Raw genomic sequence first — 18,083 nt, forward strand, 5'->3', positions numbered from 1 at the left:
ACTCATTTCAGTAACAATAAAATAATTTAGAGTGAGAATACAAAATAAAATTGATCTATATAATTATGGAGTCACTGTATACGTTCTACATTTCAGTAATTTAGAGTGAGAATACAAAATAAAATTGATATATAATTATGGAGTCACTGTATACGTATATATATAATTATACAGAAATTTACTGATTTTAGTGTGATTCTTCCAAAGAGCCACATCATTAGCAGTATAGCCATCCTGTGTGGAAAAAAACTGTTTCAAAATCTGACAAGCATTATGCCGCAATATTGAATATCAATAGCTTGCAGCCCGGCCTGTTACCCTGACATATGCATGAGTTTCTTAGCCTGGAAAAAAAAACGCTTCGACCCGCCCTCCAGAATGGTAAAAAGCATCATGTAAGAGCAAGAACACAGAGCGAGAAGTGTTTTTGGAATTCAAAGTTCAAGTCTAGTTTGTGTTGTTTCTAGTAACTTGATGAGCTTCCACTGGAAAATGTTTTTCTATAAATACTGATAATTATACTAGCTTGTCATACAGGAAAATACATCAATAAATTTATCATGTATGTGCTTCAATTTCTATCATGGTAATTATAGTTTCACAAATCATTTTACGAGAAAGCGGTGTTTTATCAGTAAGTCTACTAGCTATTGTTGCTGAATTAGACTTAAGCAAACAACTCACTCTAGTGTGCAACGGAAAAATAACAGAAACTTGTTTGATGTAGCAGCCTCATGCATAATTGATAGTAGGCTTCCCAGGGATACGGTCAACAATTTTAGGATAGGCAAGGATTATGGAAGTCATCTATTGACTTAATTACAAGCTTTAAGAGACTCTGAGAATGTTTTAAACGCCGAATTTTCTAAACTAACTGAATTACTGCAAAATGAAAAGGGATGGTACGTTGAAGTAATGAACGCGTGAGAGAAAACCATGGTGACCGTGTGGGCGGAGCTTAGAATTTACAGATTCAGCAATAATTAAAGGTCCCAGTCCTTTAATAATGCACCCATAGATAGAAGAGTAAGAGGGATTGGTAACGGAAGCAGTTCACGTGATCATTTTACATTGAATCTGCATCCGCGTTACGCCCTATAAACGAGGCTATTTTGCCGGGTAACTCGCTCAAAATAAGAAAGTTGTGTTTTCTCGAGACTTAATCTTTTTCAACAATTTATAACACGCCCAGTCTGTGAGCCACATGCTGTACTTGCTAATGACTGACCACACCCAGTAAAAAGGGACATTCCAGTAAAGTTTTAGGCAAACAGCTGCTATTTATAGTCTTGTATTGCTAAAACGTGTAAGCGTGCTGGTTATAACTACTAAAATATAGCCTTTAAATACGAGTGAGTTGCACAGACTAAGCATTGTGGTATATTATACTGTGTGTAGAAATAGGCCATCAGCTTGGCCTAGCCGAACCACGCCCATCTACAGCTTTAGCTTGTTGACACAGCCTCGATTAAACCGCGGGTAAAGTGGATGTTACACGAGGGTACTTCCGTTACCAATCCCTCTTCCTTTTCTATCTATGATGCACCTTAGGAAGTTTCCACAAGATTTAGAAGCTCTCAAGGCTCACTATACATGTATACGTTCGTGATACTACAACCAGCCCTTTGGGCTTCTAAATCATAATTATACAAAACAGTGTCTAACTGTTACATAGACTAGTACATGTATGCCATTATTGTATGACATCATCAACAGGACTCACATTCGTCTTAATACTGACGTCAGCGTTGACCTCCAACAACATCATGACAACTTTGAAGTGACCATTCTGACTAGCTATGTGTAATGATGTCCACCCATCCTGTACAGAGGACAAGTGAATAATGCCTCTATACAATTGTACGAGCTAAAATTAATACACAACAGTGGGTGTAAGTAATCAAAATCTCACCTTATCTTTAATGTCAACCTGAGCCTTAGCTGCAATTAGCAGTTTCACAACTCGACTGTGGCCCTTCTCACTCGCTTTATGTAATGCTGTCCATCCATCCTGTATACAGACGACCAATGAATACTTACGTGACATTACGTACAACACTAGCAGTGCTATCGTAACCTTTTGTTGAATCTTAATCTGAGCCTTAGCTGCCGTCAACAATTCAACTACACTCAAGTGATCATTCTGAGCAGCTGCATACAGCGCAGTGGCTCCGTCCTATACAGCGCCAAGAAGACTGATGAGCAGGTGAACATACATGTACAAAAACACCAGCTCAAAGAGACACTCACAGCTTTTTGCAGATCAACATTGGCTCCAGCATTGATTAAGAGGTCAACACATTTGTGGTGACCTTTGAAACTGGCTAAAAAGACAGGAGACTGTTTCCACTGTACATGCATGACATAGAACATAAACAACATTATTACATGACTTTGTATATAATTGTCAGCTGTATACAACATGTACACGTAGTGTAAACAAAATAAACAACTAACCTTGTCTTGAGTGTTGACTCTAGCTTTGGCTGCTAAGAGGACCCTCACTATCTCATCATATCCATTGGCACTGGCTAGATGAAGAGCTGTTTTTTTGTCCTGTAATTGGATAGAAATTCTATGAAATATGAACTAAAATTCACCCAAAACAAATGTCAGGAAAAAGTTTGAACAATCAGAAGAGTTTGACGTCATTGGGCAACAAGTTAGTTTTTGCAGACGCCCTCTGCGGCCCGAGGGCATTATGTTGCTCCAGTGCAATATAATTATGGCATGTTGCACTCGTGCTGGGCAACAACTAATATCTATTACATGTACACTGTATTATAAAACGACATCAATGTGACTCACATTATTCATGATGTTGACGCCAGCCTTGGCCTTCAACAACATCATGACAACTTCAAACCGACCACTCTGACTGGCTACATGCAATGCTGTGCACCCATTCTGTACATACATAATTAATGTTAATGAGAACACCAGCTCAAAGAGACACTCACAGCTTTTTGCAGATCAACATTGGCTCCAGCATTGATTAAGAGGTCAACACATTTGTGGTGGCCTTTGAAACTGGCTAAAAAGACAGGAGACTGTTTCCACTGTACATGTATGACATAGTACATTATTACATGACTTTGTATAATTGTCAGCTATACACGTATAGTGTAAACAAAATAAACAACTAACCTTGTCTTGAGTGTTGACTCTAGCTTCGGCTGCTAAGAGGACCCTCACTACCTCATCATATCCATTGGCACTGGCTAGATGAAGAGCTGTTTTTTTGTCCTGTAATTGGATAGAAATTCTATGAAATATGTAAAAACTTGGACTAAAAACTAAAATTCACTCAAAACGAATGTCAGGAAAAAGTTTGAACAATCAGAAGAGTTTGACGTCGTTGGGCAACAAGTTAGTTTTTGCAGGCGCCCTCTGCGGCCCGAGGACATTATCCAGTGCAATATAATTATGGCATGTTACACTCGTGCTGGGCAATAACTAATATCTATTACATGTACACTGTATTATAAAACGACATCAATGTGACTCACATTATTCATGATGTTGACGCCAGCCTTGGCCTTCAACAACATCGTGACAACTTCAAACTGACCACTCTGACTGGCTACATGCAATGCTGTGCACCCATTCTGTACATACATAATTAAGAGAATACAATACTGACAGCAGTAATAAGCAGAGTCATTAGACGCAATCAATAATGCTCAAGTGACCATTCTGAGCAGCTACATACAGCGCAGTGCTGCACAGAGTTAAGGAATGATTCAGTGAACACACACAAGCGCACAGACAAATTTCATATTATAATCCATAGGCGGACAGTACGGCAAGTGTGGCTACCGCCATATCAACTTTAGGCGAACAAAAAGGTGCACTCTTTTCCAGCCTACACAATATTCCTCCGCATATGTAATGTGTAACTATAAGGTTACAACAAACCTAGAGGTGCTCTGATTAAACAATAACACACATGCAACGTGGGCAGATAATTGGCAAAAAGTATTTGCTATAGAACTGAACTGCGCCTTGTTGTACCTCCTCTGCAATATACCACTGTACAACATTGATCACCAGGGCATGCATGGTGAGGAAAAAACTTGAGTGGTCAATCTCAGAGATGTGCAGCTAGATAAAGCTCACCTTTTGTTGCGCATCAACATTGGCTCCAGCATTGACTAGGAGCAGCATACATTTCTGGTGACCTTTGAAAATGGCTGACCAGACAGGGGAGTTTCCAAACTGTATAATTATAGATGTAGTAAATGAACAGTAATTTGTATATGCATATAATTATTGTGCAACAGACCAGCATGCGAATAAAAACATGTATCAAACTAACATTGTCCAGAGTTTTGACGGTAGCCTTCGCTGCTATGAGGACCCTTACTACCCCATCATGTCCATTGTTACTGGCTATGTGGAGAGCTGTCAGGTTGTTCTATAGTTAAGAGACTATAAATACACGACATAGAAAGTGTATATCTATTCATTGACAGAGATGAGAGTACACACACACACACAGAATGGATTGTAACACAATCAACGAGACTCACATTAGTCTTAATGTTGACGTCAGCATTGGCCTCCAACAACAGCATGATAACATCAAAGTGACCATTCTGACTGGCTACATGCAATGCTGTCCACCCATTCTGTACATAAAATTTAAATAGTTAATTAATGCTTTCGAGAATACAATACTGACAGCAGTATGAGCGAAGTCAATCAGAGCTTTAGCAGCAATCAACAATTCTACTGTCCTCAAGTAACCATTCTGAGCAGCAAGATACAGCGCAGTGGCTCCACCCTGTACAGAGATAAGAGATGAGTTAGTACCACACAGACGTTTCCTTCTCACCAGGACATGGCGAGGAGGAAACTTGACTTAGTCTATAGTGAACATCTATAGATACACTCACATTTTGTTGCACATCAACATTGGCTCCAGCATTGACTAGGAGCAGCATACATTTCTGGTGACCTTTCAAAATGGCTGACCAAAGAGGGGAGTTTCCAAACTGTATCTGTATATGAACAGTATGATATGCATGTTGTGCAGCATGTAAACGGTCGATACTGACCTTGTCCTGGGTGTTAAATGTAGCCCTAGCTGCTAGGAGGACCCTCACCACCCCATCATGTCCATTGTCACTGGCTAGATACAGAGCTGTCTCATTGTCCTGTGATTAGGATTAAACATTCCAAAACTAATCGGAAAATTCGAAATAAAGTCAGTTCACTAATTCAATAACAGAGATACAGTACACATATACGGAGAGAATGGCTGTAACACAATCAACGTGACTCACGTTAGTCTTAATGTTGACGCCAGCCTTGGCCTTCAACAACATTATAACAACTTCAAAGTGACCATTCCGACTGGCTACATGCAATGCTGTCCACCCATTCTGTACATAAAAAGAACAATTAATTAATGCTTTCAGAATATAATACTTACAGCAGAATGAGGAAAGTCAATTAGAGCCTTAGCCGCAATCAATGATGCAACCATCTTTAAGTGACCATTCTGAGCAGAATGATACAGCGCAGTGGCTCCATCCTGTACAGAGACTAGAGATGAGTAGGTGAACACACACACACACATACTATATACCAGATTCTATAATTATAATGTGTCTAGATCTGCATGCAGCTATATATATTATATATTATACGTTTTCTTCCATGGCAAAGAGGAAACTTTGACTAGTGATAATTATATTGTGTACATCTAGATACACTCACCTTTTGTTGCACATCAACATTGGCTCCAGCATTGACTAGGAGCAGCACACACTTCTGATGACCTTTGGAAATGGCTGACCAGAGAGGGGACTTTCCCAACTGTATCTGTATACGTCATGCATGAACAGTATATGCCCGTAGACTATATAGCATGCAAAAAAACATGTATCAATGCTGACCTTGTCTTGAGTGTTGAATGTAGCCTTGGCTGATAGGAGGACCCTAACCACCTCACCATGTCCATTGTCACTGGCTAGATACAGAGCTGTCTCATTGTCCTGTAATTACTTAGAATTCTGAAGACATCCTATACAACTTGGAAAATTCAAATTATTATTAACAGTCAGTTTACTCATTTAACAGTATAATACACATATACGGAGAGAATGGACTGTATAACACAATCAACGTGACTCACGTTAGTCTTAATGTTGACGCCAGCCTTGGCCTTCAACAACATTACGACAACTTCAAAGTGACCATTCTGACTGGCTACATGCAATGCTGTCCACCCATTCTGTACATAAAAAATAGTTAATTAATGCTTTCGAGAATACACAAAGACTGACAGCAGTATGAGCAAAGTCAATCAGAGCCTTTGCCGCAATCAACGATCCAACCATCTTTAAGTCACCATTCTGAGCAGCAAAATACAGCGCAGTGGCTCCATCCTGTACGTACATACAGAGACTAGAGATGAGTAGGAACACACACAAACACTATAATTATACCAAACATATCGATTTTATATTATAATGTGTCTAGATCTGTAGCTACGTTTCCTCTTCACTAGGACATGGCGAGGAGTCAAGTTTTGTATGTATGCACTGAAGTGCATATAATTTTTATGTGTGCATCTAGATACAATCACCTTTTGTTGCACATCAACATTGGCTCCAGCATCAATTAGGAGCAGCACACATTTCTGGTGACCTTTGAAAATGGCTGACCAAAGAGGGGACTTTCCTAACTGTATCTGTATCTGTATCTGTATATTATATGCATGCATGAACAGCACACATTGTGAAAACAGAAATTATTATAGCTAAAAGCCTCGGTGGAGGCGCTAAAGTTTTATGACAGCATACTATTATTAAATACATACAATATCATGTACAGTTCCTTACACATGCATGCAGAGAATAGTGAAAGAGTGGGAAATGATCGACTATAATTGTTGCAAAAGGACATCGAAAGTTGAAAGTCCATAATTATTAATGGCTACAAGCAATCAATGAAACAGTGTAGCTTTGCAGCTCTTTTCTCACTCTTGGCAGTTGCAGCAGCTAATGTTCGAGCTAACTGCCAACAGATTTTGCAACACAAGAGTCTAAAGAAGCCGCTTCAAAGTTAGCAAAACTAGCTGAGAACAAAGCATTATTTTTAAATCCACTAATTGCAATCAACTAGAAGGCTATAGAAACTCTTATTTGCATGTGAGCAGCTGTAGTAGCATGCGAAACCGAGGCATAATACCGCAACATTTTCGAGTTGGCAGCATTTTGTTGAATAAATGTTGTGGGTTGACTGCTTACCGGAAGCCACTCCTTAAAATCTTTGCACATTATATCTAGTGTATGGGCCCATGAAAACAGCAAAAATTAAGCCCCTCAAAAAAAAAAGGTTGTGCTATAAGGTAACTGACCTGGTCCTGAGTGTTGAATGTAGCCTTGGCTGCTAGGAGGACCCTCACCACCTTATCATGTCCATTGTCACTGGCTAGATACAGAGCTGTCTCGTTGTTCTGTAATTGGAAAATTCTACACTTTTCAAATAATAAATAATAGACTGTCAGTTCACCACTCTAGGGCTAATTTAATAATGGAATCAGAACTGTAACACAAATCATCATTGTGACTCACGTTAGTCTTCATGTTGACGTCAGCCTTGGCCTCCAACAACCTTATGACAACTTTAAAGTGACCATTCCGACTGGCTACATGCAATGCTGTCCACCCATTCTGTACATAAATAGTTAATTCATGCTTTCGAAAATACAAAACTGACAGCAGTATGAGCAAAGTCAATCAGAGCCTTAGCCGCAATCAACAATCCTACTGTCCTCAAGTGACCACTCTGAGCAGCAACATACAGCGCAGTGGCTCCATCCTGTACAAAGAGATGAGCTGGTTCACACACAAATACCAGCTCACATCAAGACTGATTTCATCTTACAATGTGTATAGATCTATAACCGCATATAGCGGGTGATTTTTGAGAACCAACAAAGCCGTAACATTTTCAGCCGCAAAATGCATACATTACAGTATAACTATATGTTGTCATTTATCGGACAGCAAACAAAAAAGGAAAAATTGTTATGATATAATTGGAACAGATCATTATAGCACACGTGAAAGGTCAGGAATAATTCGAACATGCAGGTTTAATAGTACAGTATGCAACGGCATAAACAGTTGTACCACACAGCTATATTAATACTAGCTAAGCCTCGAGCTATCGTATGGTCCAAATTTTTACGCAATAGGTTCTTTGTCACCATCCTGAGCTGTAAGAATTCCGATGCTTGGGATGTATCAAAATTGCCGGTGTCGTAGAAGTGTAGACGCGAAATTCACAAAACAACCATGCTAGTATTAGTGTTATTAGCCACGAGCAGCAGGTAGTGAAATAGTTCAAGGGCCATGCATATAGGCCCATATCATTTATTTGATACAGTAGACCCTTGCTAATGGGACCAGACTTCAATCCGAACACATGATTAACGGGTGATTATGAATAAGATTAACAAATACACTTGCACGTAGATAATTCACCTTTTGTTGCACATCAACATTGGCTCCAGCATTGACTAGGAGCAGCACACATTTCTGATGACCTTTGGAAATGGCTGACCAGAGAGGGGATTTTTCCAACTGTATATAACAATACACTAGTATTTTTTATGCATGTTGTGCAACAAACTATAGCGTGTAAACAAAACATGTATAAATAATTACCTTGTTCAGAGTGTTGAATGTAGCCTTGGCTGCTAGGAGGGTCCTCACCACCTCATCATGTCCATTTTCACAGGCTAGATGCAGAGCTGTCTCGTTGCCCTATAATTAGGATTAGACATCATACAAATACACAACTTACACACAAAGAATGGAATCGCTAATGCACTGTAACACCATCAACCTAACTCACATCAGTCTTAATATTGACGTCAGCCTTGGCCTCCAACAACATTATAACAACTTCAAAGTGACCATTCTGACTGGCTGCGTGCAATGCTGTCCACCCATTCTGTACAAAGACAAGTACTGATGTACTAAACTTCGGCCTAAGGTCCAGTACTATAAATCACTAGAAATGTATTATACAAATTTCAGCCCTGCCCCCAGGTCCATTTCCACTCGTTATTAATTGCTTGGTCGAATGAAGGTTTAATTACGCTTGCGCTAACTATTAGCCAGATTCTGACTAACTCGAATAACAAAGTAAAATAATGGTCAGTACAACAGCAACTCCGTTGCACATACAGTTTGATTTTAGCTTCACTCTGATGGTTCTCTTAGCTATGCCACATCTGCCTACAACAATTAACAGTGTGGATGAACACGAGGTTCAGTTTTACGGTACATTTACGCGGATCCAAAAGTTGCACAGTCAGTAGCAGGCCAAGAGGCCAGTGTAGGAGACTAACACTAGCAATGGAATATATGAGCAATCAAGCCGTACCTCCTTTTGAATATCAACCTGAGCCTTAGCCGCAATCAACAGTGCAACTTCTCTAAAGTCACCATTCTGAGCAGCTATATACAGTGCAGTGGTTCCATCCTGTACAGAGTCAAATGTGAATACAGTCAAACACCAATTCAATATAAACTCGATTATCTGGACCCCTTTTTTCAGAGCCAGGTCGTTATAACTAACATGCAAATGGATAAACCACACCTAGTTCTGCATGTACATGGTCCACCCATTTAATCGATAAATATAAATGCAACTGTTGGGCACGTGGTGATACACACACCCTATTAGATACGCCTGTTTCTTGACTATTAGTCCCTGTTGTAAAAGAAATTAAGCTGGATAGTTATAATTAATAGCACCACATAATCGAAGTTACGGTATACCTATACATACTGGGGTAACATACATAACACTGACACCAGAACATGGTGAGCAGGAAACTCTACGACTGAGATGTGTTTATAGAAAGATAAACTCACCGCTTGTTGCACATTAACATTGGCTCCAGCATCGATTAGGAGCAACACACACTTCTGGTGACCTTTGAAAATGGCTGACCAGAGAGGGGACTTTCCTAACTGTGTTTGTACGTAACGCAACATAATTATGTTCCAGTGTACAAAACTTTCAACTGATCAACTGACCTTGTCCCAAGTGTTGACTGTAGCCTCGGCTGCTAAAAGGACTCCCACCACCTCATCATGTCCATTGTCACTGGCTAGATGAAGAGCTGTCCACTTGTTCTGTAAAGGATTATAGAAATTACACGGCATGGAGAAGTTCCCACCCACAATCACTTTACTCTTTAACAGAGATGAGAGTACACGAGAGTGGAATCAACTATATATAGTGCACTGTAACACCATCAACGTAACTCACACCAGTCTTAATGTTGATATCAGCCTTGGCCTCCAACAACCTTATGACAACTTCAAAGTGACCCCTCCGACTGGCTACGTGCAATGCTGTCCACCCATTCTACAAGTAAACTATGTGTATGATGTATACATGTACATAAGTATGCCTAGAGGTGTAGCCGCACGAGGGATACGGTAAAGCCGACTGTGTGTGTGTGTCTCTTCCAGCTGTAACTGCATGCTCAACGGTTGCAATGCGACGAAAACTAACAGCTTCTATAGGCTTCTAGCCACGTTCTCTTGGATTTTATTTGTGGATTAGCAAACTAAAGCTTCTTTCTTGAGTTATGGCTAGTTTCACTCACATTGAAGGCTGTTGCAGTCGCATGTCTGTTCGCACAAACTTTCTATTCAACTTATGAGTTAGCCTTTTTGTAAGCTACAAGAGTCAGAAAGAGCTGCTAAAGAAGCCAGCTATTTTAGTAGCCATTATTGAACTTGCAGACACACCCTGGATGTAATACGCATGCACGCTCAATACCACGTGTAAGAGAATCCAATTTGAACCCCAGATCCTGGCAGAATCAATTTTCTTCTTTGTTGAGGTCCTAGTAAGCCACAAACCTCTTTTTAATTGTTCTATACTTTCTGTGATTGAATTCTGCTTATCTCACAGACTATACTGACTATGCCTTTGACAAAGGTTTGCTCCCACTGTTTGGCTACAGGCCATTTAAGACGATCAGTAAGCACTATTAACTGTGGACACCCCTTTCTTGTGAAACAATTAAAGCACATTGCAAATTATTTGAATCCAATTATTTATCTCTTCTATAACACTCTAATTCTTTTGAGCGAAAGCAAAACATGGCGATAGGCGTTAGCAAGCGCACACTTGCAACACTCATTATATAGGCTACACATGCAGTTAATTGGTCTAATAGCGATCGAGGTGGCTGCATTTCAGAAAATAGCCACGGCTCGAATCTAATGACTAATTTTACAGTTCTATCTCGAGGACATCTAGCTAATTTAGAGAGTCGGAATAATGAGAGTCTACTGTATGTCAATCTCTCACAACATGATTCACATATACACGTACTTATATCTGCCTATTCATTTTAACAATGTAACAGTGGTGTTCATGAGTACAATTCATCATTGTAACAATGCAACAATGGTGTTCATGAGTACAATTCATCATTGTAACAATGCAACAATGGTGTTCATGAGTACAATTCATCATTGTAACAATGCAACAATGGTGTTCATGAGTACAAATTAATAATTGTAACAATGCAACAATGGTGTTCATGACATACAGTACAATACATCACTGTAAAAACAATTCATAGGAAGTTGCCAAGTATAAAGGCACACATGTACAACAATGGTTTTTAAGGCTGACCAATTCAATCGACGATGTAGGTACGCGGACAATAAATACATTGTTAAACACCAACATTAAGTACTGTGCGAATGCAACATGTTGTGACTAATTATATAGATCTCCCCCGTTCTATGCTTTTTCGTGCTTTCCCGACCAATCCCAGCAAATGTAACATTACACTGTTTTGTTTGGTCTGCCCCTGTGCAGCAGTATAGGTGAACGTTATAGGAAGAGAAGACAAAAATAGTAATATTCAACGTACAGGTTCGTATCTACTTCTCAGTGTTGTTAAGGATGGCTCAATTAATTATTGGGATTTATTGTGGATTTCTTGTATATGTGATTATATCTTTTGGATGGTTACATATAAACTGATGAAACTTTGCAATAATGTAGTCTTATAATGAAGGAACATGTTGAATGTGTTTTTAAAGTCATGTGACTTTCAGAGGTGGAGCTACAGTGAAATATACAACTTTACAATTTCCGGAAAACAAACAAGTGCAGCCACACCCCCAAATTTTTTTGAGAAGTGCAACTCAGTTTTATCATTTTTATGGCGCCCGGATATGATGTCTATCATTTTCGGTGAAGCGGAAAATTGAAATACGCATATTTAAGTAGAGGGCATTAAATAGAAAATGCGACAGTTTTCCTGATTTCTGTGCACCTGTAAATGATACGCATCATATCCGGGCACCACAAAAATTGTAAAACTGAGTTGTACTTTATAAAAAAATTTGGGGGTGTGGCTACACTTGTTTCTAATCCTCCTTTTTTATCTTCTTAATCACACTGTAACTACATCGCTGAAGGTCACATGACCTCCAAACATTTTAAGTGTGTACATTTCGTACAAAACTACATTCCTACTAAATTTCATCCATTAATATATCACAGTCACAAAGATATGATGCCCTGTGCACCATGTGGCTGAGCCATCCTTAACACCAGTGAGTTGATGTGCATACGTACGTATAATTTTAAAAGGCAACTCTATAGTATACATGTATTGGTAGCTACAGAGAATGCATGGTTAAAAACATATTATTCTCTGCAAAAAAAGAGAGCTGCATGTGCAGTATTTCAAGTGGCCATGGTAGGTTGTTAGTTATGTATAATGCATCCATATAATTTTAACGGCAGCTTATCTGAGAATGGAGATCTGCTGAAAGAGAGCTTAATTTGAACACTATATAATGGCATAGGCTATGTTTATCTTAGTCTGTCAGTGTGTCTGTTACATATAAGTAGGTCAATCACCCACCATACAAATCATAGTTAGCTCCATACATGTACACTTTATCAAGCAGTAACTCATAATCAAGGCATTCATGCACTCAGGGCTGCATTGAGGGGGGTAATTCGCCCCCCCCCCCCCCCTGGGTACAGTTTCGCCCCCCCTAGGATCTGGCAGATTAGTTTGTACTGCTATAATTCTGATGACTTCGCCCCTCCTACATTTTTAATTTGCCCAATTCGCCCCTGTTTTAAATTTTAAAGGCCATGGCACATTCAACTACAAAGTAATAACTCAAACTAGCTGCGAACCAGCAACTGCGAACTAATAAGTGCAGGTGACACTCAGGGCATAGTAAAACTATACCTTGTCTTGAGTGTTGACTGAAGCCTTGGCTGCTAGGAGAACCCTCACCACCTCATCATGTCCATTGTCACTGGCTAGATGAAGAGCTGTTTTTTTGTCCTGTAATTAGGATTAGACATTCTATGAAATACAACAACTTGACAATGTTTAAATGTCACTCATTAACCCTTTCCCAGCTTCAATTAAAACAAGAAAATACACATTTTTCTTTAAAAATTGGTATCTCATGAACCATACATGAAAATCACTTGTAACTATTTCCTACAGGTAGCCCAGACCCCGGGGGTATCTTGACACCATCATCGTTACCTAGCAACAGACCACCCCCAACTAATTAGCAATTGTTTACAAATATTCACAATTATGTACACAAACAATATTGTATGAAGGCACAAAGTGACTAAAGGCAATAAATAAGTGTTCTCAATGTTCTCACGGTGACATGGTTCAATCAGGATCTGCAGAAACTTGTCTATGAGGTCGTATCGGCAGACCCTCTTTTCCCGGGAAATGTTTTCTTCACCTATACACAGGTTTACAAGTTCAATGGTGGCGCATGATGTCCATTGCTGAGTAACTAACCTAAATACAGTTATATTGAAGCTAGGGAGACTACAGATGCTACTCTATAGTTACTTACCAGGTCCAGGAACTTGGTCCGTCTCAAGAGCTTCATGAGCTTCTTCCTCTAGCTCTGGCTCTTCAGGCTCTTTATTTTCTAGCTTAAACTCTGAGGAGTAGCTTCCTATCTGGCTATGATCCCAGTCACTCCCCTCTGTCTCAACAAGGCCATAGGCATCGATATCCTCACTGTCTAGCTGCACTAGAGCCTCGCTAAGATTATCCTACGAAGATCTTGTAGCAATTATCACTTTTCTTTCGACAATACTGTGTGAAGTGTACCCTCGAGGCAACACAATGAAAATACCACGTGAAAGAGCAGCTCAATGCGCATGTGCTGGTACCTACAGCGTCTGCATAGCTCCAACACAGCCCGCACAATCATTAGCAGTAGCCATGCCGCCTATAGGCGGCTAAAGCGGGGAAAGGGTTAACAGAGATGAGGTATACATAGATGATGGAATCGACTAGTGCACTGTAGCATGCACATTTATACCATCAATGTGACTCACGTTAATCTTGATATTGATGAGGTAAGCATTGGCCTCTAACAGCATTCTGACAATATCACAGTGACCATTTAAACTGGCTATGTGTAATGCCGTCCACCCATTCTGTACAATGAAATAAATGGCTTATTAAAATACAGCTAGTGGTATGAGCATTAAACCTCACGCACAACAAAGATCGCCATGTACAGTATGACACTTTGTTCTAAGTATTCAGTTCACCTATTAAGAAAAATATACATGCATGTCAAGGAAGAGTATGCAACTCCAATAGACTGTACACAAAAGGCATTCCTCCAGACCTACACGTCACAGATACTAGCTGCTGTAACCGCAACTATAGCAGGAAAGGCAATAGCCTCGATTCCAGAAAGGCGGCCTGGTATACCTTGTATGTGCATGCGCGAAATAATTGAGAGCAATTTCATCATACAAATTGTAAAAAACAGACAAAGTTACAAAAACGAAGAATACGTATGACAATGTGACCACAATGGCAGCTTTCAGAGGCACTAATCAATTATGCTACAGCAGTGTTGCTTCTTCTAGCTCTGTTTATCAAAGAGACAGTTCAAGAATTAAGGCCTCCCAGACAGCTAAGGCTGCGAGCTAGGAAGAGTGGTGGAATCTCTTTAATACATCAGTAGATCTTGAGTGAATAACTTCCTGACTTAAAAGCTTTCAGGAGTGATCATTAGCTTGTTTATCTTCAGCAATGACTTCTTGTCGAACATAAAAGCAAGATTTGGTAGCAGAAAACTTGCCTGGTCCATATTACCACAGCCTCATTGATCAGGGGACCCACGAGAACACATCATGCCTTTCCTATAACATCTGTAGCCTTACAGTGTAGGGTGTCGTTAAGTAGAGACTTGGCTTGATACAATAATTAAAGGGCGTCAGTCATCTTTGCACAAATAAGTTCTATGTAACGGACTGTAACTTCAGAATGCAAATAGTATACGGGTTATTTTACTGACAGTATCCACAAATACACGGATTACCCCCTTTTTGGTGTAATGTACGCGCATGCGCTATACCAGGCCGTCTTTTTCTTCGCGGCTGGAATTGAGGCTATAGAAAGGCAATGAGTAACTATATGTTATTCATTGCCTTTCCTACTGACAGTTGTAAATGAATAACATTGGTGATAATCTTCACTATGTTATTCATTGCAAATTTTATTTTATTACAACAGCATGTGGTTGTGACGTAGATTTGATTCTAAACTCTTGATGATTGTGCGATGTTACACACAACACACACACAGCATGCATGCAAGCCTCCTTTTTAGGCCTCTTTGTCTTTTTCACAGGAAGGAATTGGAGGAACAAAGAATGAAAAAAAGAATTGACTTAGATTGGGCCAAATTTAAACTATGCTCGCAGCACACATACGTACATGTAATGTTTTTTGACGTTTAGCCAGTAGATATTCTACAAGATGAATTATGAAAATTAATATTGAATAGTGGGTCTGTTCAGAACTCATGAAAATAATTTTGTAGATGTCTACAATGCTATGTCTACGATGTACTGTATCTTGTGTCTACAGATTTGATTCTGGAACTACGGTAGTATAAACATCTGGATTGCGTAGAGCTTTACTTGTTGCCTAGCCAGGCAGCATGGTGCCAGGCTCTGTCTAGCTACTGGCACTGTCATGTGATTTAGCGAGGCAAGCTCCCCTTTTTCTTTAAACGGTTCCTTCGTTCTTTGTTCCTCCCCTTATTTACCTTACCCTGTAACAAAAAAGAAGAGCCTGCAAAGGAGGCGAACACATACTACACACATTGATCCTAACCTCATCTAGCTGGTTTGGATTTACCCCTCCTTCTAGTGCCAACTGAGCCACACCTACATTGCCCACCCTGCAAGCTTCCATGAACGACTGTTACAGTTGAGAAAAAGTACATTGTTAGCAAAACTGCACAAACAGTTACCAACTGAAATGATTACATGCGCTACTCACCATCCTGGGGTTCTTGATACACAACATTCTGAGTGATTTACTCACTTCCTCAGCCACTGGCCTCCGTTCGGGCTGATCACGAAGACATTGACCAGCAAGCTGATAGAGACAGTGTTTCTCTCCCATCTTCTCCTGCAAGGCTTTTTGTCGACGTTTTAGCTCCAAATTTCCTAGTAGGTAATAGAAAAATGAAGATATCCCTGGTAAGTCGAAAGCGTTAGGAACATTGCCGATGACAGTGTGAATAATTAGAATGCCGAAGGAAAATATGTCCAGCTTGGTCGTGTAGTTAGGATCCTCCACTCGACACTCAGGAGGCATATAGCAGGCATTACCAGGATTAGTTGTCAAGCCTGCTGTTGCAGCAGAAGGATCCATGTACTTAGACACGCCAAGGTCTCCGATCTTGGCTGTGAGGTCCTCAGTAAGCAGTACATTGGAAGCAGTGAGGTCACGGTGGATGAGAGGAAGGGTCTGAGAGTGGAGGTAGTGAAGGCCCTTGGATACATCGTACAAAATGTGGATTTTAATGGCAAGGTCAGTGTCTGGATTCTTTTCAACAAAATCGGCCAAATCTGAATAAAGCCTCTCCATTATCAAACTGATGTCGTTCTTATCACGGCCGTAATGGACTCCAACAAAAGTGACCACATTGGGATGATTCAAACCGCTCAGAATGTGACATTCATTGCGAAATTTTGTCAAAATGTTCTCTTTTTGTTGAAAACATCGCTCTTTGAGCAAAATGTTGTGAATCTTCTTTGCTACACAGTTCTTTCCACCAACCGTCACTCTAAAAACACAGCCATAAGCCCCCGAGCCTGCTTTGTCCTTATCCCGATCTAATCCTTCTACCTGGACAACAAAAGCGTCTAGATTCACATATCTTGTAGCCATTTAGATCACGATCAACATTCATTATAGCCTCGATTCCAAATCCGCCTTGAATCGAGGCTACATTCGGATCTAAAAACGATCACGTGATCTAGCGGTAAAATCCTAGCGTGTACAGCGCGCATGCTAAAACTTCTGTCAATCCGTGGCGGATCCAGTGGGGCGCTTTGGGGGCTTGAGCACCCCCAAGCCTTGATGACAAGCCTGCAAAATAGCTATAGAATCTAGAGCTAGCTATGAGACAACCTTTTTTTTAGTAAAATATTTTTAGCTCCCCCCCCCCTATAGCCCTATCTCGCCTCGATTCCAGGCCGAGTTGTTTCTCGCTAGGCCGACAACTTTGTTCTATTAAAAAAAATTGGCCTGGGACCGAGGCTACCCCCTATCAAGCAATCTTGGATCCGCCCCTGAAGCTCTCCTAGTTTCCCAGTTCCCCGGTGTCATAAAATTTTGGGCCCCCCATGTTTAGGCCCCCCTGGGCCTAGAATTTTAAAATTTTGGGACCCCCGGGCCTAGAATGTTAACAGTTTAGGCCCCCCAGGGGGTCCAAACTGTTAACATTCTAGGCCCCCCACTGTGAGATTAGGCCCCCCTCTTCTGCTATCCTTTTCTGCCACGATAGAACGAAGTCAAAGAGATATAATAATATGGTAAGGTTAGCTCTATTAGTTGACAAAGCATCAATCATGGAATTCAAAGTGAAGGAAGATTTACCTTTCAAGTTACTCATGCTTTACCTATAAGAGTTAAATGCTTTGATGCAGCTCTGCAATGTTGGATCTGCCTGTAAGACAATCGATGTTGTTGCATAT

General features: G+C 40.2%; 1 protein-coding gene across 6 annotated transcripts; it reads right to left on the minus strand.

The window, feature by feature from the left end:
- Positions 1 to 2: 2 nt before the first annotated feature.
- Positions 3 to 18,083, minus strand: LOC135340050 (serine/threonine-protein phosphatase 6 regulatory ankyrin repeat subunit B-like). 6 transcript variants are annotated; one of them, XM_064536339.1, is made up of 38 exons: positions 18,009 to 18,083; positions 16,378 to 17,232; positions 16,210 to 16,296; positions 14,410 to 14,511; positions 13,277 to 13,375; positions 10,303 to 10,401; positions 10,068 to 10,166; positions 9,903 to 10,001; positions 9,409 to 9,507; positions 8,875 to 8,973; positions 8,685 to 8,783; positions 8,502 to 8,600; positions 7,732 to 7,833; positions 7,587 to 7,685; positions 7,370 to 7,468; positions 6,596 to 6,712; positions 6,294 to 6,395; positions 6,143 to 6,241; positions 5,904 to 6,002; positions 5,725 to 5,829; positions 5,438 to 5,539; positions 5,289 to 5,387; positions 5,061 to 5,159; positions 4,899 to 5,003; positions 4,685 to 4,786; positions 4,533 to 4,631; positions 4,319 to 4,417; positions 4,120 to 4,218; positions 3,510 to 3,608; positions 3,148 to 3,246; positions 2,961 to 3,059; positions 2,809 to 2,907; positions 2,458 to 2,556; positions 2,251 to 2,349; positions 2,078 to 2,176; positions 1,913 to 2,011; positions 1,724 to 1,822; positions 3 to 234 (listed from the first exon to the last, which is right to left on the minus strand). In XM_064536339.1, the coding sequence occupies exons 2-38, from the start codon at positions 16,969 to 16,971 to the stop codon at positions 136 to 138; spliced, it is 4,191 nt and encodes a 1,396-aa protein (XP_064392409.1). In that variant the 5' UTR covers positions 16,972 to 17,232; positions 18,009 to 18,083; the 3' UTR covers positions 3 to 135. The 6 variants fall into 6 exon arrangements, with proteins under 6 accessions (XP_064392409.1, XP_064392406.1, XP_064392405.1 ...); XM_064536336.1 differs by lacking the exon at positions 18,009 to 18,083 and having other exon boundaries at positions 7,370 to 7,470; positions 7,592 to 7,685; positions 16,378 to 17,487; XM_064536335.1 differs by lacking the exon at positions 18,009 to 18,083 and having other exon boundaries at positions 16,378 to 17,471.

This window comes from Halichondria panicea, chromosome 8 (genome assembly GCF_963675165.1).
Source record: "Halichondria panicea chromosome 8, odHalPani1.1, whole genome shotgun sequence".
Lineage (NCBI taxonomy): Eukaryota > Metazoa > Porifera > Demospongiae > Suberitida > Halichondriidae > Halichondria > Halichondria panicea.